This window comes from Oncorhynchus masou, chromosome 18, assembly GCF_036934945.1.
Source record: "Oncorhynchus masou masou isolate Uvic2021 chromosome 18, UVic_Omas_1.1, whole genome shotgun sequence".
In the NCBI taxonomy this organism is placed as follows: Eukaryota; Metazoa; Chordata; class Actinopteri; order Salmoniformes; family Salmonidae; genus Oncorhynchus; species Oncorhynchus masou.
In genome coordinates, this window is record NC_088229.1 from 73,106,405 (window position 1) to 73,133,500 (window position 27,096).

At 47.6% G+C, this 27,096-nt stretch overlaps 1 protein-coding gene across 2 annotated transcripts in view; it reads left to right on the forward strand.

Annotated features, from left to right (window-relative positions):
- psap (prosaposin) overlaps positions 1–24,954 on the forward strand; it is a 29,368-nt gene extending 4,414 nt beyond the window's left edge. The window contains exons 2-14 of one of the 2 annotated variants that reach the window (XM_064924439.1): positions 6,731–6,864; positions 7,076–7,150; positions 7,607–7,732; positions 10,532–10,756; positions 11,124–11,267; positions 11,604–11,660; positions 19,433–19,570; positions 19,811–19,903; positions 21,776–21,959; positions 22,214–22,377; positions 22,767–22,847; positions 23,047–23,154; positions 23,508–24,954. In XM_064924439.1, coding sequence (XP_064780511.1) covers positions 6,731–6,864; positions 7,076–7,150; positions 7,607–7,732; positions 10,532–10,756; positions 11,124–11,267; positions 11,604–11,660; positions 19,433–19,570; positions 19,811–19,903; positions 21,776–21,959; positions 22,214–22,377; positions 22,767–22,847; positions 23,047–23,154; positions 23,508–23,540 — 1,562 coding nt within the window. In that variant the 3' untranslated portion in view covers positions 23,541–24,954. The remainder of the gene's footprint in view (positions 1–6,730; positions 6,865–7,075; positions 7,151–7,606; positions 7,733–10,531; positions 10,757–11,123; positions 11,268–11,603; positions 11,661–19,432; positions 19,571–19,810; positions 19,904–21,775; positions 21,960–22,213; positions 22,378–22,766; positions 22,848–23,046; positions 23,155–23,507) is intronic. The other variant, XM_064924440.1, reaches the window with a different exon arrangement.
- The last annotated feature ends 2,142 nt before the right edge of the window (positions 24,955–27,096 follow it).

The window sequence follows — 27,096 nt, forward strand, 5'->3', positions numbered from 1 at the left end:
AAAATAACACCTTTTAGACTATTACATTCCTTTCAAAAATAAACACAAATATTAAATAACGCAACATCTGAATTTTCCCTTATGCAAAACCATGTCTGATTTATATATATTTTTGTTGACAATTACAGAACTTTTTAAAACTGTAATTTGTTACATATCAGGGTTTGCTGATCTTCAACATTCATTAGACCTAGAATCCATTACAGGTAAGTTAATTCTGTAATAAATGAGGAGTTTAGTGCCGACGCAACAAACTCTTACGCACGTTTCTGAAGCTTGCTAGTTTGAATCCCAGACTTGGTGACAAATCTGTCTGTGCCATTGAGCAAAGGCACTTAACCCTAAGTTACTCCAGTAAGTTCTGGATAAGCCCGTCTGCTCAATGACTCAAATGTACACATTTATGCTATGATTCAGAGTGTATTTCAACTCCCAGGGTGCAATGCTCCACCCAGGGCTCAAGGGGCCAGGGTTCTGGTCTAGAAGCATGGTTTTGACTGACTCCTATAGCTTTGCGTTGGTACTGCAGTTTAACTGACGCCCGGACCAGAAAGACAATTTCCATGATTTCTGGCTGGTGGCATTGTCATGCTGGAGGGTCATGTCAGGATGAGCCTGCAGGAAGGGTACCACATGAGGGAGGATGTCTTTCCCTGTAACGCACAGCGTTGATTGCCTGCAATGACAACAAGTTCAATCCGATGATGCTGTGACACACTGCCCCAGACCATGGTGGACCCTCCACCTCCAAATCAATCCCGCTCCAGAGTACAGGCCTCGGTGTAACGCTCATTCCTTCGATAAACGCAAATCCGACCATCACCCCTGGTGAGACAAAACCGTGACTCGTCAGTGAAGAGCACTTTTTATTTTTTTAACCAGTCCTGTCTGGTCCAGCGACGGTGGGTTTGTGCCCATAGGCGATGTTGTTGCTGGTGATGTAAGGCAGGTCCTTAGCAGACAACAGGCCTACAAGCCCTCAGTTCAGCTTATTGCGGAAAGTCTGAGCACTGATGGAATGATTGTGCGTTTCTGGTGTAACTCGAGCAGTTGTTGTTGCCATACACCTGCGGGACAGGTACAGAGATGTTCAGGTGTTACATGTGGTCTGCCACTGCGAGGATGATCAGCTGTCTGTCCTGTCTCCCTGTTGAGCTGTCTTAGGCGTCTGCCACATCCGTACTGTGAATGTATTGTACTGTACTGTGAATGTACTGTGAATGTATTGCCCGGGCACATCTGCAGTCCTCATCCCTCCTTGCCTAAGGCACGTTCACGCAGAGAAGGTATCCTAGGTACCTTTCTTTTGGTGTTTTTCAGAGTCAGTAGAAAGGCCTCTTTAGTGTCTTAACTTTTCATAACTGTGACCTTAATTGCCCGCCGTCTGTAAGCTGTTAGTGTCTTAACGACCGTTCCACAGGTGCACGTTCATTAATTGTTGATGGTTCATTGAACAAGCATGGGAAACAGTGTTAAAATCCTTTACAATGAAGATCTGTGAAGTTATCTGGATCCATCATGACAATCCTGCAAAATCCATTTTCAGTCAGTGTAGATGAAAGGTGGGGGGGAGACAGGCTAAAGAATAATTTTTAATCCTTGAGACAATTTGAGAAATGCATGTGTCCCATTCAGAGGGTGACTGGGAAAGACCAACCATTGAAGTGTCTTTGGAACGGGGCGTGGCAGTAGGCGCTCCAGAATGAGTCAAGAACTGCACCGCTGCTGGGTTTTTCATGCTCAATACTTTCCCGTGTGTATCTAGACTGGTCCACCACCCAGAGGACATCCAGCCAACATGACACAACTGTGGGAAGCATTGGTCTCAACATGGGCCAGCATCCCTGTAGAATGCTTTCGACACCTTGTGAAGTCCATGCCCTAATGTATTGAGGGTAAAGTGGGAGGTGCAACTCAGTACCAGGAAGTTGTTCTAACAGTTTTGCACACTGTGTGGATAGCTGTTGTGTTCATATTGAGGCAAACTGCCTTTATTTTCTCCAGCTGATGGAGGATTGTATGCTGACCTCGTTGACCTCACAATAAAGTGTATGTGTGTGATCTCTCATATATATATATATATATATATATATATATATATATCTCATACAGTCATACATAACAGATGGTTGGTGTTGGGTGCTTTCCACTGTGGGTTCCTAGGGTTTCTTGCCAGGATCTGTTCCCATAAAACAAGATTCACTATTTCAGTTCTCTGCCTCTCTCTAAGATCAGATGAGGAAGTAGGACTTGTTGGTCGTGGTGTTCCCCTTTACGAGTCACATGATCCTTTCACTTCCTGTTCTCGCATTTATTTTAGGGAGTTGTAACACGCCTCTACTTTCGCCTGCTTAAAAAGGAACTACATACATACTCTAGGGCTGGACCTAGGTTACATACATACTGTAGGGCTGGACCTAGGTTACATACATACTGTAGGGCTGGACCTAGGTTACATACATACTGTAGGGCTGGACCTAGGTTACATACATACTGTAGGGCTGGACCTAGGTTACATACATACTCTAGGGCTGGACCTAGGTTACATACATACTGTAGGGCTGGACCTAGGTTACATACATACTCTAGGGCTGGACCTAGGTTACATACATACTCTAGGGCTGGACCTAGGTTACATACATACTCTAGGGCTGGACCTAGGTTACATACATACTCTAGGGCTGGACCTAGGTTACATACATACTCTAGGGCTGGACCTAGGTTACATACATACATACTCTAGGGCTGGACCTAGGTTACATACATACATACTCTAGGGCTGGACCTAGGTTACATACATACATACTCTAGGGCTGGACCTAGGTTACATACATACATACTCTAGGGCTGGACCTAGGTTACATACATACATACATACTCTAGGGCTGGACCTAGGTTACATACATACATACATACTCTAGGGCTGGACCTAGGTTACATACATACATACATACTGTAGGGCTGGACCTAGGTTACATACATACATACATACTCTAGGGCTGGACCTAGGTTACATACATACATACTCTAGGGCTGGACCTAGGTTACATACATACATACTCTAGGGCTGGACCTAGGTTACATACATACATACTCTAGGGCTGGACCTAGGTTACTTACATACATACTCTAGGGCTGGACCTAGGTTACATACATACATACTGTAGGGCTGGACCTAGGTTACATACATACATACTCTAGGGCTGGACCTAGGTTACATACATACTCTAGGGCTGGACCTAGGTTACATACATACATACTGTAGGGCTGGACCTAGGTTACATACATACTCTAGGGCTGGACCTAGGTAACATACATACATACTGTAGGGCTGGACCTAGGTTACATACATACATACTCTAGGGCTGGACCTAGGTTACATACATACATACTCTAGGGCTGGACCTAGGTTACATACATACATACTCTAGGGCTGGACCTAGGTTACATACATACATACTCTAGGGCTGGACCTAGGTTACATACATACTCTAGGGCTGGACCTAGGTTACATGCATACATACTCTAGGGCTGGACCTAGGTTACATGCATACATACATACATACATACTCTAGGGCTGGACCTAGGTTACATGCATACATACATACATACATACTCTAGGGCTGGACCTAGGTTACATGCATACATACATACATACATACTCTAGGGCTGGACCTAGGTTACATACATACATACATACATACATACATACATACATACATACTGTAGGGCTGGACCTAGGTTACATATATACATACTCTAGGGCTGGACCTAGGTTACATACATACATACATACATACATACATACATACATACTCTAGGGCTGGACCTAGGTTACATACATACATACTGTAGGGCTGGACCTAGGTTACATACATACATACATACATACTATAGGGCTGGACCTAGGTTACATACATACATACATACTGTAGGGCTGGACCTAGGTTACATACATACATACATACATACTGTAGGGCTGGACCTAGGTTACATGCATACATACTCTAGGGCTGGACCTAGGTTACATGCATACATACTCTAGGGCTGGACCTAGGTTACATACATACATACATACTGTAGGGCTGGACCTAGGTTACATACATACTCTAGGGCTGGACCTAGGTTACATACATACATACATACTGTAGGGCTGGACCTAGGTTACATACATACATACATACATACTGTAGGGCTGGACCTAGGTTACATACATACATACATACTGTAGGGCTGGACCTAGGTTACATACATACATACTCTAGGGCTGGACCTAGGTTACATGCATACATACATACATACATACTCTAGGGCTGGACCTAGGTTACATACATACATACTCTAGGGCTGGACCTAGGTTACATACATACATACTCTAGGGCTGGACCTAGGTTACATACATACATACTCTAGGGCTGGACCTAGGTTACATACATACATACTCTAGGGCTGGACCTAGGTTACATACATACATACATACATACTGTAGGGCTGGACCTAGGTTACATACATACATACTGTAGGGCTGGACCTAGGTTACATACATACATACTGTAGGGCTGGACCTAGGTTACATACATACATACATACTGTAGGGCTGGACCTAGGTTACATACATACATACTCTAGGGCTGGACCTAGGTTACATACATACATACTCTAGGGCTGGACCTAGGTTACATACATACATACTCTAGGGCTGGACCTAGGTTACATACATACATACATACTCTAGGGCTGGACCTAGGTTACATACATACATACATACATACTGTAGGGCTGGACCTAGGTTACATACATACATACTGTAGGGCTGGACCTAGGTTACATACATACATACATACTGTAGGGCTGGACCTAGGTTACATACATACATACTCTAGGGCTGGACCTAGGTTACATGCATACATACATACTGTAGGGCTGGACCTAGGTTACATACATACATACTGTAGGGCTGGACCTAGGTTACATGCATACATACATACTGTAGGGCTGGACCTAGGTTACATACATACATACTCTAGGGCTGGACCTAGGTTACATACATACATACATACTGTAGGGCTGGACCTAGGTTACATACATACTGTAGGGCTGGACCTAGGTTACATACATACATACATACTGTAGGGCTGGACCTAGGTTACATACATGCATACAGTAGGGCTGGACCTAGGTTACATGCATACATACATACTGTAGGGCTGGACCTAGGTTACATACATACTGTAGGGCTGGACCTAGGTTACATACATACTGTAGGGCTGGACCTAGGTTACATACATACATACATACTGTAGGGCTGGACCTAGGTTACATACATACATACATACTGTAGGGCTGGACCTAGGTTACATACATACATACATACTGTAGGGCTGGACCTAGGTTACATACATACATGCATACATACTCTAGGGCTGGACCTAGGTAACATACATACATACATACTGTAGGGCTGGACCTAGGTTACATACATACATACTCTAGGGCTGGACCTAGGTTACATACATACATACTCTAGGGCTGGACCTAGGTAACATACATACATACTGTAGGGCTGGACCTAGGTTACATACATACATACTCTAGGGCTGGACCTAGGTTACATACATACATACTCTAGGGCTGGACCTAGGTTACATACATACATACATACTCTAGGGCTGGACCTAGGTTACATACATACATACTCTAGGGCTGGACCTAGGTTACATACATACATACATACTGTAGGGCTGGACCTAGGTTACATACATACATACATACATACTGTAGGGCTGGACCTAGGTTACATACATACATACATACTGTAGGGCTGGACCTAGGTTACATACATACATACATACTGTAGGGCTGGACCTAGGTTACATACATACATACATACTGTAGGGCTGGACCTAGGTTACATACATACATACATACATACTCTAGGGCTGGACCTAGGTTACATACATGCATACAGTAGGGCTGGACCTAGGTTACATACATGCATACAGTAGGGCTGGACCTAGGTTACATGCATACATACTGTAGGGCTGGACCTAGGTTACATACATACATACTCTAGGGCTGGACCTAGGTTACATACATACATACTCTAGGGCTGGACCTAGGTTACATACATACATACTCTAGGGCTGGACCTAGGTTACATACATACATACATACATACTCTAGGGCTGGACCTAGGTTACATACATACATACTCTAGGGCTGGACCTAGGTTACATACATACATACTCTAGGGCTGGACCTAGGTTACATACATACATACATACTCTAGGGCTGGACCTAGGTTACATACATACATACTCTAGGGCTGGACCTAGGTTACATACATACTGTAGGGCTGGACCTAGGTTACATACATACTGTAGGGCTGGACCTAGGTTACATACATACTGTCGCTACCCCTCTGTTGGGTACTGAACAATGTGAGTAACTAGTATCTACTCTCTCCTAGCCGTCAACACCCCTCTGTTGGGTACTGAACAGTCTCTCCTAGCTGTCACCCCTCTGTTGTGTACTGAACAGTGTGGGTAACTAGTATCTACTCTCTCCTAGCTGTCACCCCTCTGTTGTGTACTGAACAGTGTGGGTAACTAGTATCTACTCTCTCCTAGCCGTTGCCACCCCTCTGTTGGGTACTGAACAGTCTCTCCTAGCTGTCACCCCTCTGTTGTGTACTGAACAGTGTGGGTAACTAGTATCTACTCTCTCCTAGCCGTCGCCACCCCTCTGTTGGGGACTGAACAGTGTGCCCGTGGTCCTCCCTACTGGTGCCACAATGTGAAGACTGCCTCTATCTGTGGTGCCGTGGTCCACTGTCAACAGAACGTATGGAACCAACCCCAGATGGTGAGACTCGAGTCTATTTTATCTAGCATGTTATTGTCTTTTGGGGGGGGGGGGTAAAATCAAATCAAATGTATTCATATAGCCCTTCGTACATCAGCTGATATCTCAAAGTGCTGTACAGAAACCCAGCCTAAAATGGATTAACAGCGGGGCATTGTTTAACCTGGCCTTGGTTTTGCTACACTAATCAACTTCCTCCTCCCTGTTTCAGAAATCTGTGCCATGTGACCTGTGTAAGGGGTTGCTGATCGCGGTGGACCAGCTGCTGAACAACAACGCTACTCAGGTGAGTCATGGAGGATGTGGGGAAAGTTGTTGTTGCTGGAAACAAATTCCTGCTCTGCCAAACTATCTTCTATCCAGTGTACAGATGGGGCATAACTGTTTTCTGCTCCCAAATGAAAGAGTGCCTAAGATGGTGCATTATGGCTGAGTAGTGTTGTTATAGCTTCTCCTAGGGGATCCTCAGTTTAAACAATGTTGTAGTCCTGAACTAGTTCACATGATTTACGTAGTGAAAGGCTTGATGATTAGTTGAATCGGGTGCTATATCTGGAATAGGGCCTAATACATGGAACTGCTGGGCTCCACATAGAGGGGGTTTGAGGCCGGGGGGGCGGCGGCACGGCCCATCGTTCCACGTTGTGGGTGGGGGGGGGGTCTGAGGCTGGGGGGGGCCCATCGCTCCACGTAGTGGGAGTCTGAGGCTGGGGGGCTCTAAGCTGATGTTCATGTCCTCTAGGGTGAGATCCTGGGCGTCCTGGAGAAGGCCTGTCACCTGATCCCTGGCAAGACCCTGGCTGCACAGTGTAAAGAGCTCGTGGATGCCTACTACCCTATCCTCATTGGTATCATCGCTGGAGAGCTGGTACACACACACACACACACGGGTTCATAGGAAAGTAAGCTAGCCTACACACACACACAAACCGAGAGAAACATTTGTTATTCAGAATCAATCCAACATTCTCATTCTGCTAAGCTAAATGGCATTGTTTCAAGGTCATTTCAAGGATAATTTATCTATTTGAGTTTGATAAATGTTTATCCTTAATGCTATTAGCCCATACGCATGTATTGAATAACAGTTTCACTACATAGAGCCCCCACCACCCCACGAAAAAAAAATCAAAACAAAGTTTGTACTGTTCTATGTCTTTGAGAGATAAGAAAATCAGGAATTATTATCTAAAGAAATTAACACATGTATTTAAACCCTTATTTTTGGCAGGTAACAGTCTCGGTATATACAGCACCAGTCAAACATCTGGACACCTACCCATTCCAGTTCTTTATTTTTACTATTTTCTACTTTGTAGGGGGGCCTAGGGAACACTGTAGCTGTGGTGGGGGGGGGGGGGGGACTAGGGAGCACTGTAGCTGTGGGGGGGGACTAGGGAGCGCTGTGGGGGGGCCTAGGGAGCACTGTAGCTGTGGGGGGGACGACTAGGGAGCACTGTAGCTGTGGGGACGACTAGGGAGCACTGTAGCTGTGGTGGGGGGGGGGACTAGGGAGCACTGTAGCTGTGGGGGGGGGCTAGGGAGCGCTGTGGGGGGGCCTAGGGAGCACTGTAGCTGTGGGGGACGACGACTAGGGAGCACTGTAGCTGTGGGGACGACTAGGGAGCACTGTAGCTGTGGTGGGGGGGGGGACTAGGGAGCACTGTAGCTGTGGGGGGGGGGCCTAGGGAGCGCTGTGGGGGGGGGACGACTAGGGAGCACTGTAGCTGTGGGGGGGGGGGACTAGGGAGCTCTGTAGCTGTGGTGGGGGGGGGCCTAGGGAACACTGTAGCTGTGGTGGGGGGACTAGGGAGCACTGTAGCTGTGGTGGGGGGGGGGGGGCCTAGGGAACACTGTAGCTGTGGTGGGGGGGCCTAGGGAGCACTGTAGCTGTGGGGGGGGGGACTAGGGAGCACTGTAGCTGTGGGGGGGGGGGGGACTAGGGAGCACTGTAGCTGTGGGGGGGGGGGGACTAGGGAGCACTGTAGCTGTGGGGGGGGGGGGGACTAGGGAGCACTGTAGCTGTGGGGGGGGACTAGGGAGCACTGTAGCTGTGGGGGGGGGGACTAGGGAGCACTGTAGCTGTGGGGGGGGGGACTAGGGAGCACTGTAGCTGTGGGGGGGGGACTAGGGAGCACTGTAGCTGTGGGGGGGGGACTAGGGAGCACTGTAGCTGTGGGGGGGGGGGACTAGGGAGCACTGTAGCTGTGGGGGGACGACGACTAGGGAGCACTGTAGCTGTGGGGGGGACGACGACTAGGGAGCACTGTAGCTGTGGGGGGGGGACTAGGGAGCACTGTAGCTGTGGGGGGGGGACTAGGGAGCACTGTAGCTGTGGGGGGGACTAGGGAGCACTGTAGCTGTGGGGGGGGGGCCTAGGGAGCACTGTAGCTGTGGGGGGGGGGCCTAGGGAGCACTGTAGCTGTGGGGGGGGCCTAGGGAGCACTGTAGCTGTGGGGGGGGGGGGCCTAGGGAGCACTGTAGCTGTGGGGGGGGGGCCTAGGGAGCACTGTGGGGGGTGACTAGGGAGCGCTGTGGGGGGGGGGGACTAGGGAGCACTGTAGCTGTGGGGGGGACGACTAGGGAGCACTGTAGCTGTGGGGGGGGGGACTAGGGAGCACTGTAGCTGTGGGGGGGGGACTAGGGAGCACTGTAGCTGTGGGGGGGGACTAGGGAGCACTGTAGCTGTGGGGGGGACTAGGGAGCACTGTAGCTGTGGGGGGGGGGCCTAGGGAGCACTGTAGCTGTGGGGGGGGGCCTAGGGAGCACTGTAGCTGTGGGGGGGGGGCCTAGGGAGCACTGTAGCTGTGGGGGGGGGGCCTAGGGAGCACTGTAGCTGTGGGGGGGGGCCTAGGGAGCACTGTGGGGGTGACTAGGGAGCGCTGTGGGGGGGGGACTAGGGAGCACTGTAGCTGTGGGGGACGACGACTAGGGAGCACTGTAGCTGTGGGGGGGACTAGGGAGCACTGTAGCTGTGGGGGGGGACTAGGGAGCACTGTAGCTGTGGGGGGGGGGGACTAGGGAGCACTGTAGCTGTGGGGGGGGGGACTAGGGAGCACTGTGGGGGGGGGACTAGGGAGCACTGTGGGGGGGGACTAGGGAGCACTGTAGCTGTGGGGGGGGGACTAGGGAGCACTGTAGCTGTGGGGGGGGACTAGGGAGCACTGTAGCTGTGGGGGGGCCTAGGGAGCACTGTAGCTGTGGGGGGGGGGCCTAGGGAGCGCTGTGGGGGGGGGACTAGGGAGCACTGTAGCTGTGGGGGACGACGACTAGGGAGCACTGTAGCTGTGGGGTGGGGGGGGGGGGGACTAGGGAGCACTGTAGCTGTGGGGGGGGGGGACTAGGGAACACTGTAGCTGTGGGGGGGGGGGGACTAGGGAACACTGTAGCTGTGGGGGGGGGGGGACTAGGGAACACTGTAGCTGTGGGGGGGGGACTAGGGAACATGGTAGCTGTTCTGTGGGGGGGGACTAGGGAACACAGTAGCTGCATATAGATTAACCCTGTTCCTGGACTCAAACACTTTCAATGGAAATGGTCTTAGTCCAGGCCTGATCTGGATCTGTGAAGTGGGGAACCGTCCCTGAGTTTATTATAGTGACATAATGGTGGCCTCTCTAGTGAGATCTACAGATTTTAGTGACCAGAGTCTGTTTCTGGATTCCAGGAGAACCCTCAGGTGGTGTGTGGTGCAATAGGCCTGTGTGACTCCCAGCAGGCAGCCCTGGCCAGACTCCAGTCTCAGATCCAGTCTAACCAGATCCCACCGCTCACGTCCAATGAGATTCCTCAGGAAGACCTGGCCCAGAGGGACGCCCCCTTCCTCCTCAACGTCCCTGGGCTCCTCTACCCCCAGGCCCAGGAGAACACCAAGCAAGAGGTCCCTAAACAGGTATGCCAGTCGTCATAGAATTTTGGGGGTCGTAATTCTGGTCTTTGGTGTCTAGGAATTGGGTTTCGGTGTAATAATTGTTAGAGGACTTTACAAAATCGTTAGATTTAGAATTTACTATGGTGCCCAGCATCGCTGCACATAAGTTATGTTCAGTAAGGCACAAAGTACCAAATCTTTTCAACTGAAATCTGTCTTATTGATCCAATTCTGGCTGTACTTTCCCATTCCAAAATGGTATTTCCCTGCTGAACATGACCCCAGTACCAACTTTAAACTGTCACTGATTTCATGTGTGTGTGTGTGTGTGTGTGTGTGGATGTAATTGCTACTCCTTTAGTCACTAAGTGTCTTCTGTCCCCTGTAGCAGACTGGAGACTTGTGTGAGGACTGTGTGAAGTTCATCACAGACTTCCAGGACGAGGCGAAGAGCAACACGACCTTCGTCAACTCTCTGATCGAACAGATCCAGAGGCAGTGTGACCTGCTGGGGCCTGGAATCTCTGACATGGTGAGAGGCCTTGTTATCTAGTTAGTTACAGATCCAGGGCCAGTGTGACCTGGTGAGAGGACTACGTAGTTATCTAGCTAGGAGTTAGTGAGAGGACTAGGTTTTAAAACGAGTTCGGTGGAGTGAATATTTTGAGTAATCCAGCAATGGAACGAGCCGTAATCTAATTTACACTTCATGCCCTATTTGCCATCTGGTATTTGCCATCTATTGCATTAAGGGCTTTATAAATACATTTGATTGACCATCAAATACTTCCAATCTATGAAGCTGGAAGATCATTGGTTTCCACTGACTTTGTTTCTGACTGTTTTGTCTTCTCGTCCTGTGTTTCAGTGCAAGCAGTATATCAGCCAGTACGCGCCTCTCATCGCCCTGCAGCTCATGTCCATGGTCAGTCACTAGTGTGTCCAACATGACATCCTGTTTCATATATTTAGTGCACCACTTGGCTTTCAGCCCCCCCCCCCCCAAACTGGAGGGAGTGTTACACATCTGCTGATGTGTAATTGTAGCCAATGTCTCTGTACAGTGTTGCCTGACAAATACTTAACAGGTTTATACATGGGTGAAATGAACCACTATGTTTATGTCATAATACATCTAGTGTGTGTGTGTCCAGACTCTGACTACAGCATCTCCAAGCCTGCTGATTTCATTCACATCTTTTAATAGTTTGTTTTTATTTTCCCCTCTATTCATGCACCTTCTCCTCGCGCTCTTCTCCTCGCTCTCTTCTCCTGCTCTCTTCTCCTCGCTCTCTTCTCCTGCTCTCTCCTTCTCGCTCTCTTCTCCTGCTCTCTCCTTCTCGCTCTCTTCTCCTCCTCTTTCTCGCTCTCTTCTCCTCCTCTTTCTCGCTCTCTTCTCCTCCTCTTTCTCGCTCTCTTCTCCTCCTCTTTCTCGCTCTCTTCTCCTCCTCTTTCTCGCTCTCTTCTCCTCCTCTTTCTCGCTCTCTTCTCCTCCTCTTTCTCGCTCTCTTCTCCTCCTCTTTCTCGCTCTCTTCTCCTCCTCTTTCTCGCTCTCTTCTTCTCGCTCTCTTCTTCTCGCTCTTTCTCGCTCTCTTCTTCTCGCTCTCTTCTCGCTCTCTTCTTCTCGCTCTCTTCTCCTCCTCTTTCTCGCTCTCTTCTTCTCGCTCTCTTCTCCTCCTCTTTCTCGCTCTCTCCTCCTCGCTCTCTCCTGGGGTGGCTGTGGGTCTGTAGGAACAGGTAGGTTTCTCTCTGTGTTCAGTCTCTCGTCTCACACCCTTTAGGCATTGGCCACACAGAGACTTGGATGAAATCCTATTATGCATTCAGCATTGTCTGTCAAAAAGGCTGACGTATGGAGCCAATCATCTCCCTTTGGCCATCTGTCAATGGATGACCACCATTGTAAAAAGATCTGTCCTTCTGTCTGCCCACAGCCTCCGTTTCTATACGGTCTGTCCACGAATGCTACTGACTTCTAGGACTGTGTCACGATGTTTCTCTGTGCTGAATGCCGATACCTTTGTCCTTGGGAAAACCATATTTGATGGGCGTGTCGTGCTACTAGACAGCAGACTGGTCCACGCAACCGTTTCCATTTAGTCCGTTAGGTTTGGGAGGTGTAGCATGTATACCAGTGTATTTGGAAGTAGCCACGGGAAGAAAAGAAAAAAACATCCCAATTCCACCAATACCGTTGAAACATTTTTTTTCTTTTGAATTTAAAAAAATATTTTTAAGTAAATACAGTCAACATGTTGTATAATACATTAGGAGATAAAGCAGATTGTTAATGTCACCTGTTACATTACGAAGCTCACCGTAGTTCCCCAGAACAGTTGAGCCAGCCGTGTTCGTAAGCTGCAGTGGTTGAGTCCAGCTGTGTGTTGACAGGTCACATTTTTATATTGAAAGTCAAGTTATTTTTTGCGTTGTTGTTGCTTCTATAGCATGATCATGATCACATCCAACTATAGTTTTCCTTCAAAACATTAGCGGAACACATTTGGTAGAAAACGGCTTCATTTTCTTCAGATGACAGCAGAGGATTTAGCTTCTAGCTTCACAAGTAAATGAGATGACCGTGAAAATGCAAGGTATTTTTTGGGGGCAAAAACAATGCATGGCTGCCATATCATAGAAAGGATGTAGCCAGCTGCTTTTTATAATGTGTTGCTTACAGTTCATCTTGTATTTTAGCCTGTGGGAGAATGTAGGCTGGCTATACTGAGGGACAGTAGCTACACGTCAGTCTGTCTGCTGATAGAATGATGGAGAACAGTAGCTACACATCAGTGCTGTCTGCTGATAGAATGATGGAGAACAGTAGCTCCACATCAGAGTGTTGTCTGCTGATAGAATGATGGAGAACAGTAGCTCCACATCAGTCTGTCTGCTGATAGCATGATGGAGAACAGTAGCTACACATCAGTCTGTCTGCTGATAGAATGATGGAGAACAGTAGCTCCTCATCAGAGTGCTGTCTGCTGATAGAATGATGGAGAACAGTAGCTCCACATCAGTGCTGTCTGCTGATAGAATGATGGAGAACAGTAGCTCCACATCAGTCTGTCTGCTGATAGAATGATGGAGAACAGTAGCTACACATCAGTCTGTCTGCTGATAGAATGATGGAGAACAGTAGCTCCACATCAGTCTGTCTGCTGATAGAATGATGGAGAACAGTAGCTACACATCAGAGTGCTGTCTGTTCTTGAATTGTCATCAGAGTGAAGTGTAACTGAAGCACAAAATGAGTTAGTTGCTGAGCAGAAACTACAATAAGACCCATTTTAGATCTGTGTTTACAAAATGTAGAAATATATTTCTAATGAGTAATTTTTTTTTCCTGTGTGGAGAAACACACAATCCTGTGTTTTAACCTGACCTTTACTTAGATAACTACCAAGTTAAATGTAAGTGGATGAATGAGTAAAGGTCACGGGGCATCTCATTGTGTTGTTCTTTCTGCTGTGTTTGAGAAGTCAAAGCCCTTTGGATGAGTTCTTGGCTTTTATCTCCTCTCAGTTCTGGGCCGTCTGCTCTGCCCCAATCTTCTCTGAGCAGAGCAGGCCCGTTGCCCTAGCGACTCCACACAGATACAGCGGGTAGACATGCTGCTCCAGAGCCAGTTGTGTTCTTCCTTCAGACAAGCATGCATTAAAAACTTTCTTCATTTACACAATGTCTCTCGTTCACGTTCACTTGTAAACTCACCAAAAATGACATGAGCTGGACTGCCTGTCATTGCAATTTGTTAATTTGTACAAGTAATAGTGAAAATATAGTTAGCATTCTGCTATTAACATAGTTTTTTTTGGCAACCCCTTGTGCACTAAACCGGTAAGAACGTAAATCCCGGGGTGAGGGAAGGACGGTAGGATGATATGGAAAGCTGGATACAGACCCAACCTGATTTGTCCATGCCACTAAAATGAATGCTTCCAATGCTATAGATTTCTTAATGCCTCATTCGTGTCTGGAACCATCTGCTCTGCATGCATGTTGCCCTATGCATGACTCTAGCATGAGAATCATCTACCTGTGACATGGGTTGCTGGGTTAGACTGTACAATCTACCTATTGTGTGAGGTTGAATGTGATTGCATGAGGTAATTTTAGCCTGGCTCTGAGACTATGGAACAGTGGACTGGTACAGCCTGGCTCTGAGACTATGGAACAGTGGACTGGTATAGCCTGGCTCTCAGACTATGGAACAGTGGACTGGTATAGCCTGGCTCTGAGACTATGGAACAGTGGACTGGTACAGGGTATAGCCTGGCTCTCAGACTATGGAACAGTGGACTGGTATAGCCTGGCTCTGAGACTATGGAACAGTGGACTGGTATAGCCTGGCTCTGAGACTATGGAACAGTGGACTGGTATAGCCTGGCTCTGAGACTATGGAACAGTGGACTGGTATAGCCTGGCTCTCAGACTATGGAACAGTGGACTGGTACAGGGTATAGCCTGGCTCTGAGACTATGGAACAGTGGACTGGTATAGCCTGGCTCTGAGACTATGGAACAGTGGACTGGTACAGCCTGGCTCTGAGACTATGGAACAGTGGACTGGTACAGCCTGGCTCTGAGACTATGGAACAGTGGACTGGTACAGCCTGGCTCTGAGACTATGGAACAGTGGACTGGTATAGCCTGGCTCTGAGACTATGGAACAGTGGACTGGTATAGCCTGGCTCTGAGACTATGGAACAGTGGACTGGTACAGCCTGGCTCTGAGACTATGGAACAGTGGACTGGTATAGCCTGGCTCTGAGACTATGGAACAGTGGACTGGTACAGGGTATAGCCTGGCTCTGAGACTATGGAACAGTGGACTGGTATAGCCTGGCTCTGAGACTATGGAACAGTGGACTGGTATAGCCTGGCTCTGAGACTATGGAACAGTGGACTGGTATAGCCTGGCTCTGAGACTATGGAACAGTGGACTGGTACAGGGTATAGCCTGGCTCTGAGACTATGGAACAGTGGACTGGTACAGGGTATAGCCTGGCTCTGAGACTATGGAACAGTGGACTGGTACAGCCTGGCTCTGAGACTATGGAACAGTGGACTGGTATAGCCTGGCTCTGAGACTATGGAACAGTGGACTGGTATAGCCTGGCTCTGAGACTATGGAACAGTGGACTGGTACAGGGTATAGCCTGGCTCTGAGACTATGGAACAGTGGACTGGTACAGGGTATAGCCTGGCTCTGAGACTACGGAACAGTGGACTGGTATAGCCTGGCTCTGAGACTATGGAACAGTGGACTGGTATAGCCTGGCTCTGAGACTATGGAACAGTGGACTGGTATAGCCTGGCTCTGAGACTACGGAACAGTGGACTGGTACAGCCTGGCTCTGAGACTATGGAACAGTGGACTGGTATAGCCTGGCTCTGAGACTATGGAACAGTGGACTGGTATAGCCTGGCTCTGAGACTATGGAACAGTGGACTGGTACAGCCTGGCTCTGAGACTATGGAACAGTGGACTGGTACAGGGTATAGCCTGGCTCTGAGACTATGGAACAGTGGACTGGTATAGCCTGGCTCTGAGACTATGGAACAGTGGACTGGTACAGGGTATAGCCTGGCTCTGAGACTATGGAACAGTGGACTGGTATAGCCTGGCTCAGTGAGACTATGGAACAGTGGACTGGTATAGCCTGGCTCTGAGACTATGGAACAGTGGACTGGTTTAGCCTGGCTCTGAGACTATGGAACAGTGGACTGGTACAGCCTGGCTCTGAGACTATGGAACAGTGGACTGGTACAGGGTATAGCCTGGCTCTGAGACTATGGAACAGTGGACTGGTATAGCCTGGCTCTGAGACTATGGAACAGTGGACTGGTACAGCCTGGCTCTGAGACTATGGAACAGTGGACTGGTACAGGGTATAGCCTGGCTCTGAGACTATGGAACAGTGGACTGGTATAGCCTGGCTCTGAGACTATGGAACAGTGGACTGGTATAGCCTGGCTCTGAGACTATGGAACAGTGGACTGGTATAGCCTGGCTCTGAGACTATGGAACAGTGGACTGGTATAGCCTGGCTCTGAGACTATGGAACAGTGGACTGGTATAGCCTGGCTCTGAGACTATGGAACAGTGGACTGGTACAGGGTATAGCCTGGCTCTGAGACTATGGAACAGTGGACTGGTATAGCCTGGCTCTGAGACTATGGAACAGTGGACTGGTATAGCCTGGCTCTGAGACTATGGAACAGTGGACTGGTATAGCCTGGCTCTGAGACTATGGAACAGTGGACTGGTACAGGGTATAGCCTGGCTCTGAGACTATGGAACTGTGGACTGGTATAGCCTGGCTCTGAGACTATGGAACAGTGGACTGGTACAGGGTATAGCCTGGCTCTGAGACTATGGAACAGTGGACTGGTATAGCCTGGCTCTGAGACTATGGAACAGTGGACTGGTATGCCTGGCTCTGGACTATGGAACAGTGGACTGGTACTGCCTGCTCTGAGACTATGGAACAGTGGACTGGTACAGGGTATAGCCTGGCTCTGAGACTATGGAACAGTGGACTGGTACAGGGAACAGTATAGCCTGGCTCTGAGACTATGGAACAGTGGACTGGTATAGCCTGGCTCTGAGACTATGGAACAGTGGACTGGTATAGCCTGGCTCTGAGACTATGGAACAGTGGACTGGTATAGCCTGGCTCTGAGACTATGGAACAGTGGACTGGTACCTGGCTCTGAGACTATGGAACAGTGGACTGGTATAGCCTGGCTCTGAGACTATGGAACAGTGGACTGGTACAGGGCTCTGAGACTATGGAACAGTGGACCTGGCTCTGAGACTATGGAACAGTGGACTGGTATAGCCTGGCTCTGAGACTATGGAACAGTGGACTGGTATAGCCTGGCTCTGAGACTATGGAACAGTGGACTGGTATAGCCTGGCTCTGAGACTATGGAACAGTGGACTGGTATAGCCTGGCTCTGAGACTATGGAACAGTGGACTGGTATAGCCTGGCTCTGAGACTATGGAACAGTGGACTGGTATAGCCTGGCTCTGAGACTATGGAACAGTGGACTGGTATAGCCTGGCTCTGAGACTATGGAACAGTGGACTGGTACAGGGTATAGCCTGGCTCTGAGACTATGGAACAGTGGACTGGTATAGCCTGGCTCTGAGACTATGGAACAGTGGACTGGGTATAGCCTGGCTCTGAGACTATGGAACAGTGGACTGGTATAGCCTGGCTCTGAGACTATGGAACAGTGGACTGGTACAGGGTATAGCCTGGCTCTGAGACTATGGAACAGTGGACTGGTATAGCCTGGCTCTGAGACTATGGAACAGTGGACTGGTATAGCCTGGCTCTGAGACTATGGAACAGTGGACTGGTATAGCCTGGCTCTGAGACTATGGAACAGTGGACTGGTATAGCCTGGCTCTGAGACTATGGAACAGTGGACTGGTATAGCCTGGCTCTGAGACTATGGAACAGTGGACTGGTACAGGGTATAGCCTGGCTCTGAGACTATGGAACAGTGGACTGGTATAGCCTGGCTCTGAGACTATGGAACAGTGGACTGGTATAGCCTGGCTCTGAGACTATGGAACAGTGGACTGGTACAGCCTGGCTCTGAGACTATGGAACAGTGGACTGGTACAGGGTACAGCCTGGCTCTGAGACTATGGAACAGTGGACTGGTACAGGGTATAGCCTGGCTCTGAGACTATGGAACAGTGGACTGGTATAGCCTGGCTCTGAGACTATGGAACAGTGGACTGGTACAGCCTGGCTCTGAGACTATGGAACAGTGGACTGGTATAGCCTGGCTCTGAGACTATGGAACAGTGGACTGGTACAGCCTGGCTCTGAGACTATGGAACAGTGGAACAGCCTGGCTCTGAGACTATGGAACAGTGGACTGGTATAGCCTGGCTCTGAGACTATGGAACAGTGGACTGGTACAGCCTGGCTAGACTATGCCTGGCCTCTGAGACTATGGAACAGTGGACTGGTACAGGGTATAGCCTGGCTCTGAGACTATGGAACAGTGGACTGGTATAGCCTGGCTCTGAGACTATGGAACAGTGGACTGGTATAGCCTGGCTCTGAGACTATGGAACAGTGGACTGGTACAGGGTATAGCCTGGCTCTGAGACTATGGAACAGTGGACTGGTATAGCCTGGCTCTGAGACTATGGAACAGTGGACTGGTACAGCCTGGCTCTGAGACTATGGAACAGTGGACTGGTATAGCCTGGCTCTGAGACTATGGAACAGTGGACTGGTACAGCCTGGCTCTGAGACTATGGAACAGTGGACTGGTACAGCCTGGCTCTGAGACTATGGAACAGTGGACTGGTACAGCCTGGCTCTGAGACTATGGAACAGTGGACTGGTATAGCCTGGCTCTGAGACTATGGAACAGTGGACTGGTACAGGGTATAGCCTGGCTCTGAGACTATGGAACAGTGGACTGGTACAGCCTGGCTTTGAGACTATGGAACAGTGGACTGGTATAGCCTGGCTCTGAGACTATGGAACAGTGGACTGGTACAGCCTGGCTCTGAGACTATGGAACAGTGGACTGGTACAGGGTATAGCCTGGCTCTGAGACTATTGTACATCATCTCAATGTCATGTGATGAAATGTATTTTCTGTAGAATGGTATGAATGTGTCTAACTGTCCATTCTGACGCTCTCCCCACTCAGCAACCTAAAGATATCTGTTCCCGTGCTGAATTCTGCCCTGCAGAGGTGAAGAGCTCTGTCCCTATGATGAACCTGGTGGCTGCCAAGGCCGTCCCTGCTGTCAAACGGCTCCCTGCCACTAAGCTGGACGCTGTCAAGGTAACCTACTGGTACCAGAGGTTCTGGCAAGTGTCCGTGTACAACTGTACAGTCAGTTACATTCTTCCATATGAAATACATGGACATAAACAAAGTTATAATCACACTAACTATTTGTTTTGTAAAGTAGTTATGACGTTGGCATGGTTACTATTCTAGTTTATACCGATGTGTTTCGGGACCACGACTTATTTTGTTCCAAGACTATTGCAGTTCCGCCGACTCTTGTCTGTTCTCCAGAACATGGTGCGTGCCCGGGGTTCCCCTCAGTGTATCGCGTGCAAGTTCATTATGAAGGAGGTGGAGAGCATGCTGGGGGATGAGAAGACGGAGGTAGGTCACCTGACGGGTTGCTCATGAGTCCAGGACCTGCTATAAAACACTGACGGTAAAGGGTTTCACGTTCAAACACGAGTGGAGGTGCTTCTCTCTGTCTTGTGGTGTGTGACCGAAACGGCACGCTGTTTATAAGGGTTACAATAAATTATGTTATGAGGGGGAGCACTATATAAATGAATGTGTTATGGGGGGGGGGGGGGGAACTATATAAATTTTACATTTAAGTCATTTGGCAGACGCTCTTATCCTGAATGTGTTATGGGGGGGGGAGCACTATATAAATGAATGTGTTATGAGGGGGAGCACTATGGGCTCGTTTGTCCTGTGTGTCAAGGACGAACAAGAATTTAGTACAATGCGTTGCGTCTCATCTCTGCGTCCTCAGGCCACCCATTACTCTGACCCTTTGTGATGGTTACCACTGTGCAAGCAGCAGTGGGTATTGTTTTACCCTCGTTCACTTTGTAGCGGTGGTGTCAGAGGGGTGACAATAAAGGTTTGGTTGGGGCACCAGGCAGGTATTAACCCTGCTGAAAAGGACAAGAGTAGGATAGAGTATCACTACCACACACACACACACATCAGCAGAACAGACTGACTGGGGAGTAGCGGGTCGGCCACTGGGGAGTAGCGGGTCGGCCACTGGGGAGTAGCGGGTCGGCCACTGGGGAGTAGCGGGTCGGCCACTGGGGAGTAGCGGGTCGGCCACTGGGGAGTAGCTTCGCAAATGTCAATGACTGGAGCGGTCCCAAAATAGACAGCCATGGTGCCATAGAGGTAACCCCGGCGATCACCTTAAAACACTTTACAAACTCAGCACGCTGAAAATAAACAAGACTTCTGCAGAGTTGGACACGCTGTCAAACTGCCGCGCCGACCGAGAAGAGCTGTCTTCATATCCTCACTGCTGAAGGCGCTCTTAGCTAGCTAGCTTTTATATCCTCACCGCTGAAGGCGCTCTTAGCTAGCTAGCTTTTATATCCTCACCGCTGAAGGCGCTCTTAGCTAGCTACCTTTTTATATCCTCACCGCTGAAGGCGCTCTTAGCTAGCTACCTTTTATATCCTCACCTCTGAAGGCGCTCTTAGCTAGCTACCTTTTATATCCTCACCGCTGAAGGCGCTCTTAGCTAGCTACCTTTTATATCCTCACCCGCTGAAGGCGCTCTTAGCTAGCTACCTTTTATATCCTCACCGCTGAAGGCGCTCTTAGCTAGCTACCCTTTTATATCCTCACCGCTGAAGGCGCTCTTAGCTAGCTACCTTTTTTAAGCCAAGATGTTGTCTTATGAGAATTTTCTCTCAACCTAGGAAGGTGAGATGAAATGGTGTTGGTCACACCTGACCTCCATCCCCAGGATTTTGTGCATATATTTTTTTCACCTTTATTTAACCAGGTAGGCTAGTTGAGAACACCTTTATTTAACCAGGTAGGCTAGTTGAGAACAAGTTCTCATTTACAACTGCGACCTGGCCAAGATAAAGCATAGCAGTGTGAAGAGTCGACAACAACACAGTTGTCCCAGGGTTATATGCTACATGTAACATCAACCATTCAGAGGAGCTCTTCATTCTATGGGCGTGGTCTTATGAAGTATAGGTGATCATTTTTTAATTTGAGCGAATCACATGACTGCGAGGCGGGGCTCCAAATAGAGGCGAGACCCCGTACGGAAGACTTGAACAAGGAGGGTTCGTGGGAGGTTATTGGTTGGTAGATTTAAGCCAATGCTTATCCACCGGGAGATTGTTGTTTGCTAACGGAGGCCAAGGTGGACCCCTTGGCTTTTGGGCAGACGTGTCTGGGGAAGGAGATTTTAGCCTAACTGACCCCTGTGCTCTTCCGCTCCTTCCTCCCTCTTCTCAGCAAGATGTGGTGCACGTGTTGGAGAAGGTGTGCTCTGTGCTGCCGCCCTCCCTGTCAGCCCACTGTAAAGATCTGATTGAGTCCTATGGCCAGGCCATCATTAAGCTGCTGCTACAGGAGGCCGACCCCAAGACTATATGCACCGTGCTGGGGCTCTGCGAGGATGCCAGCCGTGCCTTCATCCGTGAGTAGAGGGAGTGTGCTTGGAAAGTCTTGAGGTGTGTGTGTGTGTGTGTGTGATCTATCCTGTGTGTTTGAGACATGTGGAGCAGGCCCTATAGGTTGTTTTTTAATGCATACAGATTAGAGAACAACCGGGCCAATACCGTATAACAATTTTTATTCAATATCATTCAACTAGAAAAGGCCAATTTATTGATGGTGTTCCAATCCAGATGACGTTAAGCCCGTGGTCTCCTTGTTTCCCCCGTCCCTCAGCGGTGTTGGACCAGTCCCAGGTCGAGGCGGGAGGCTTCTGTGACATCTGCAAGATGGCCGTGCGTTACATCGACGGGATCCTGGAACAGAACGCCACACAGGCTCAGATTGAAGACGCAGTCAGGAGAGTCTGCAGTTTTGTCCCGGAGACCGTCAGGGGCGAGGTGAGGATGGCGACGTCTACTTGTTCCACATGTTGTTATCATTAGGGCGGCAGGGTATCCTAGTGGTTAGAGCGTTGGACTAGGAACCGAAAGGTTGCAAGTTCGAATCCCCGAGCTGACAAGGTACAAATCTGTCATTCTGCCCCTGAACAGGCAGTTAACCCACTGTTCCTAGGCCGTCATTGAAAATAAGAATTTGTTCTTAACTGACTTGCCTAGTAAAATAAAGGTAAAATAAAGGTAAAATAAAATATAAAATTAGTAGATTACACTGACCGGGAAAAGGGAAAACGCTGTTTCCTAAACAGAAGAATGAATATTGGCTAGTAACTGGTCAACTAGACATCGTTGGTGTGACTGTTAATCTTTCTTTCTCTCTCTTTCTCCAGTGTGACCAGCTGATTGAGCAGTATGAGCCCATGCTGGTTCAGTTCCTGCTGCAGATGTTGGACCCTGACTTTGTCTGCATGGTGAGCACTGGAATGCATAAAGGAATACACTGGACTATAGAGAAAAGGTGTCAGAAGTATGATGATGGAAGAGGGGAAAAACCTCTAGCGTCAAGATCGATAAAGACGCTTTAACTTCACTGACTTCCCTGGTTGAAATGAATGCGTTATATGAATGCCAGTATCTGACAGTGGGTTCTGTGGTTGTCCTGGGTTACAGAAGGTGGGATTGTGTCCCGAGGCAGTGCAAAGTCTTCTGGGTACGGACCAGTGTAGCTGGGGACCTGCGTTCTGGTGCAAGAACATGGACTCTGCGAAACTCTGCAACGTGAGTAGTCGACACGCAGGCACTGGGCTGCACGGTTTCCATCATAGTAGCGCAACCGCAGTGAGCGCCGTTTCATTCCAGGGTTGAAAAATAGATTGTCAATGTAGCGCCCCTGGTTTAAATAAATGAATGAATTTGATACAAATTCCTGATTTTTAAATTATAATTTAAAAAAAAATGATCCAACTGTTATTTCCGGCCGTGCGTTATGATTGGCCGAGAAGAACGTCTCATCCAGGTCTGTTCTTGAAATCCTGTGACTAAAGTGCTCTTGAAATATCCGATGTAAAGGACAGAGAAGCCCTTAGGATGCCTATTGCTGTCTAACCTGTGGGTTGTTGTCTGTCTCCCAGGCGGTGGCACACTGCAGGCGTCACGTGTGGTGATGGGAGAACGGATAAAGACCGACACAATCTTTCAGGAGAAATACTGTTGCACTGCTTTTTTTATTTTTATTATTTTTTTAAATCAATAAATGTGTCCTGCTTTTTGTTAAATATGTAAGACAGGTTTTTGCAATTGTCAATATAAATTTACTGGGCATTTTGGAGAAGTGGGGAGGGAATGGAAACCCTTTTCTGACAGAAGTTTGTTTCTTTATTTGGGGGAGAAGCAGTGTTACGGTTGTGTGAATCTACCAGACTGTTTTTCCTAAAAAAACAGATCTATAGTTGCACTGATTTATTGAATGTACATGGGTGTGGTTTGTGTACATCTCTCTTTTTAGATAAATGATTTTACACGTCACACACGGTCCCTTACTTGACACGCCTGATTTCCCGGACATAGGTTCAACCTAGTCCCGAACTAAAATATAATGCTTCTTAGTCCGAGACTCGGCTTAATCTCTGTCCATGACACTGTCCCCTTTTAAGTGATGCAGACAGCTGGGTAACTGGACACTGTCAGTGAAAGAACAGTTGTCTGAGACTTGTTGAATATCAGGGGGTCCTGTCAATGTGCTCCTTTGCAGTGACAGAACTTTCTTAGACAGTGTCTCTCTAGCATACCTTCCTGGGATACGTTCTGTTTTAATTGAGTCTCTCCTAATGCAAGTTCATCTCTATTTTGTAGAAACAGTTGAATTGTATTTTAAATTCTTTTGGTGTAATTTTTTTTTAATTAATGAGCTGATGTGAGAACAGTAAAGATTTGGCTGATATGCTACCCTATTCCCTAATATAGTGTGCTACTCTTCAACAGGGGCCCATTGGGGGGTAAAGTAGTTTCCACTGTAGGACCAATAGAATGGTCTACTCTAAATGTTGAGCCACGCCCTATGTGTGAGCGAGAACGAATGCATCCTTTGATATGGGACCATATTCCCTGCGTAGTGCACTACTTTTGACCTAAACACCCCACGGGCCCTGGTTGAAAAGTAGTGCACTATATAGGGAACATGGTGCCATTTGGGACGAACATTTCTAATAGTATGATTGTGCCCCTTTTTTATAGCGCCTCTGCTTGCAGTTTCCTTCTCTGCGCTCTTCATGCTGTTTGTGTGAATGAATGTGTTCTGAAGGAAATGTAAATAAACAGGGTGTATCGCCTCAATGTGGTTAACTCAATTTTAATATCATGGATGGTCAAACCCTCCAGCATTTTACTGAAAGTGGTGGGGCAAGTTTTTTTTATTTTATTTTTTTAAATTACATTTTAAACAATATTTCATTGTTTAATCTGCTGATTTGTTGCTTTAAAGATGAAGTGCTTTTTGTGATCAGACTACTGTCAGGCGATCGATTGGCTCGGTCAGATTTGATTTTTTTTACAGTTGAAATAAAAATGATCTCAAATCCACTTTGTTTTCTGATTGGTCAGAATTGTTTATACTAGTAATTGACACAAGAAGCAGCCTTTGAATACTGTTGCTTTTATATAGCACCCTCCACCTTATAAACCCATGTGGGCTGGACATGCTTCCTGAAGATGAAAGACACTAATAATTAATCAAATAAGTAGTATTTAGTATGCAATGTAATTAGAGCCACTAAAATGCAATGATGCAGTACTTCGGGTGTGAAGCTCTGTTAATCATATGGCCTTCTGAAGCCCGTAGTGTTTAGGGGATGAACGCCAATAGATGGCGCCACTGAGGTATACGAACTGGAGACTGCGTCCAAGCTGTCCGGACTTTTTTGTTTCCGAGGTCATCTACTCACGTTCGCCTACACCGATTCGGATTCATGGACCGGAATTGAGGCCAGATCTGACTGCCCACCGAATCTGGCTGACCGTCGCGCCGACCTGCGTCACAAATAAACGTTTTGTATGCTGATTTTTTTTATTTTATTATTATTTTATTTTTTTGCCTCTCCTCTCCCACAACACCGCCCCATAGTTTTACTGTTGCTACGATTTAAAGGTTTTGAATGGTCAATCTATCTGCGGTGGCCGTACAGCGTTAATTGCGACGCCGCGCTACACGGAGCCCTCTACATTAACACAATTTGAGAGGCACATGGCGATGCGTTAGCGCTTGATTTGGCCCATGGAGGCTCCGCGAATGCGTCACACCCTCCATACGAATCATTCAAGCACATTTTCAGAACAAGCATCAATTGTCTTTAATAGGCATGTGCATAGTGTGGAAGCTGTTTGGGTCTTTGCGTGTAAGAAAAACAAGATGTACGTCAAAGAACACTATTTGACACGTCAAATAACACAATTATATTATAGAATGTTTTGTGTGCTGCACTTGCAAGTTATGTGCCACCCCACTATTATCAGTAGCACTGTCAAAGCTGTACACAAAAAGTCTGCAAACAAGCACAAACTGGCCACGAACGATGTACAATAATCGCGTTGGTAATAAGGCATTATTTGTTGGACCGCTACTTCTGGGGTAGTTAGCTTTCGCTTGTTACCTAACTAGCAGCAATTACAACCAGCCTGAAAACAATGACCAGTAGAAACTGCAGTCATTTTCATTATTCTTAGCAATGATTTAGGAATCCACGTGAGTAAGTATTAGCTAGTTAGCCACTTGTTGTTCATTATTGAAATTGAACTTCAGTTCATGAAAAGAAACAACCCTGTTGCCCAAAGCTAATGTTATAAGCTACCATTGGATTCATCTGACTAGTAACGTTCGACAGGACCGGTTATGTGTTGTGAAGGTAGCCACAATAAGGATTAGGCACAATAGTGGAATTTGTGTTTTGCCTTCAAAATAAAAGTACATCTGATAGTGATGCAGAAGGTTACAATTGGTGGAAACATGCCTTATTTGGACTAGATCATGTTAAACCAGGTTGGAATGTGAAGCAATGAAATGGGGGATCAGTCTAGTCAGTGAACCCACAGAACACAACTGTGAAGAGTTTACGCAAATATTAGCGTTGCAGCTCTTATTGCGGGACTGTGACTGTGTGAAATCCCCTCCCCAGTCAGCCTATTGTGTGTATTGACATTCATATTACACTGTACAGCTTTACCTAAGGATTGGGGATCAATGAAATGGGGTATCAGTCTACTCAATAACAAAGATGTTTTTTCCCAACACCCTCAGAGTTATCAGACTGCAAAACATCCACGCAGTATTGTTTTTCCTCTTGAATAGTGTTCAGTACACAGGGGTTGACAATAAATATGGCTCAATTCAGTTGTTTCAGAGTCCCGCAATAAGAGCTACGATGCTAATGTTCTCTGGGTGTCACTGAGTGGACTGATACCTATGGATTGTGGATCAATGACATTGGGTAAGGCCGTACAGTGAAATAAGGATGCCCCACAATGCAATTCTAAAGTGCAATACATCCAGTGTGATGTCAAATGAACAAATTAATTTATTATGTTGATTTTATATGACAATATCCCAACCTCGTTTATTATGAGCTATTCAATTATGGCATAATTCTACTATTTGTATTTATTTGCATCACTGTCATTTACATACTTTTATTTTGAAGGCTAACCGCAAAGTCCACTTGTGGCTAACGA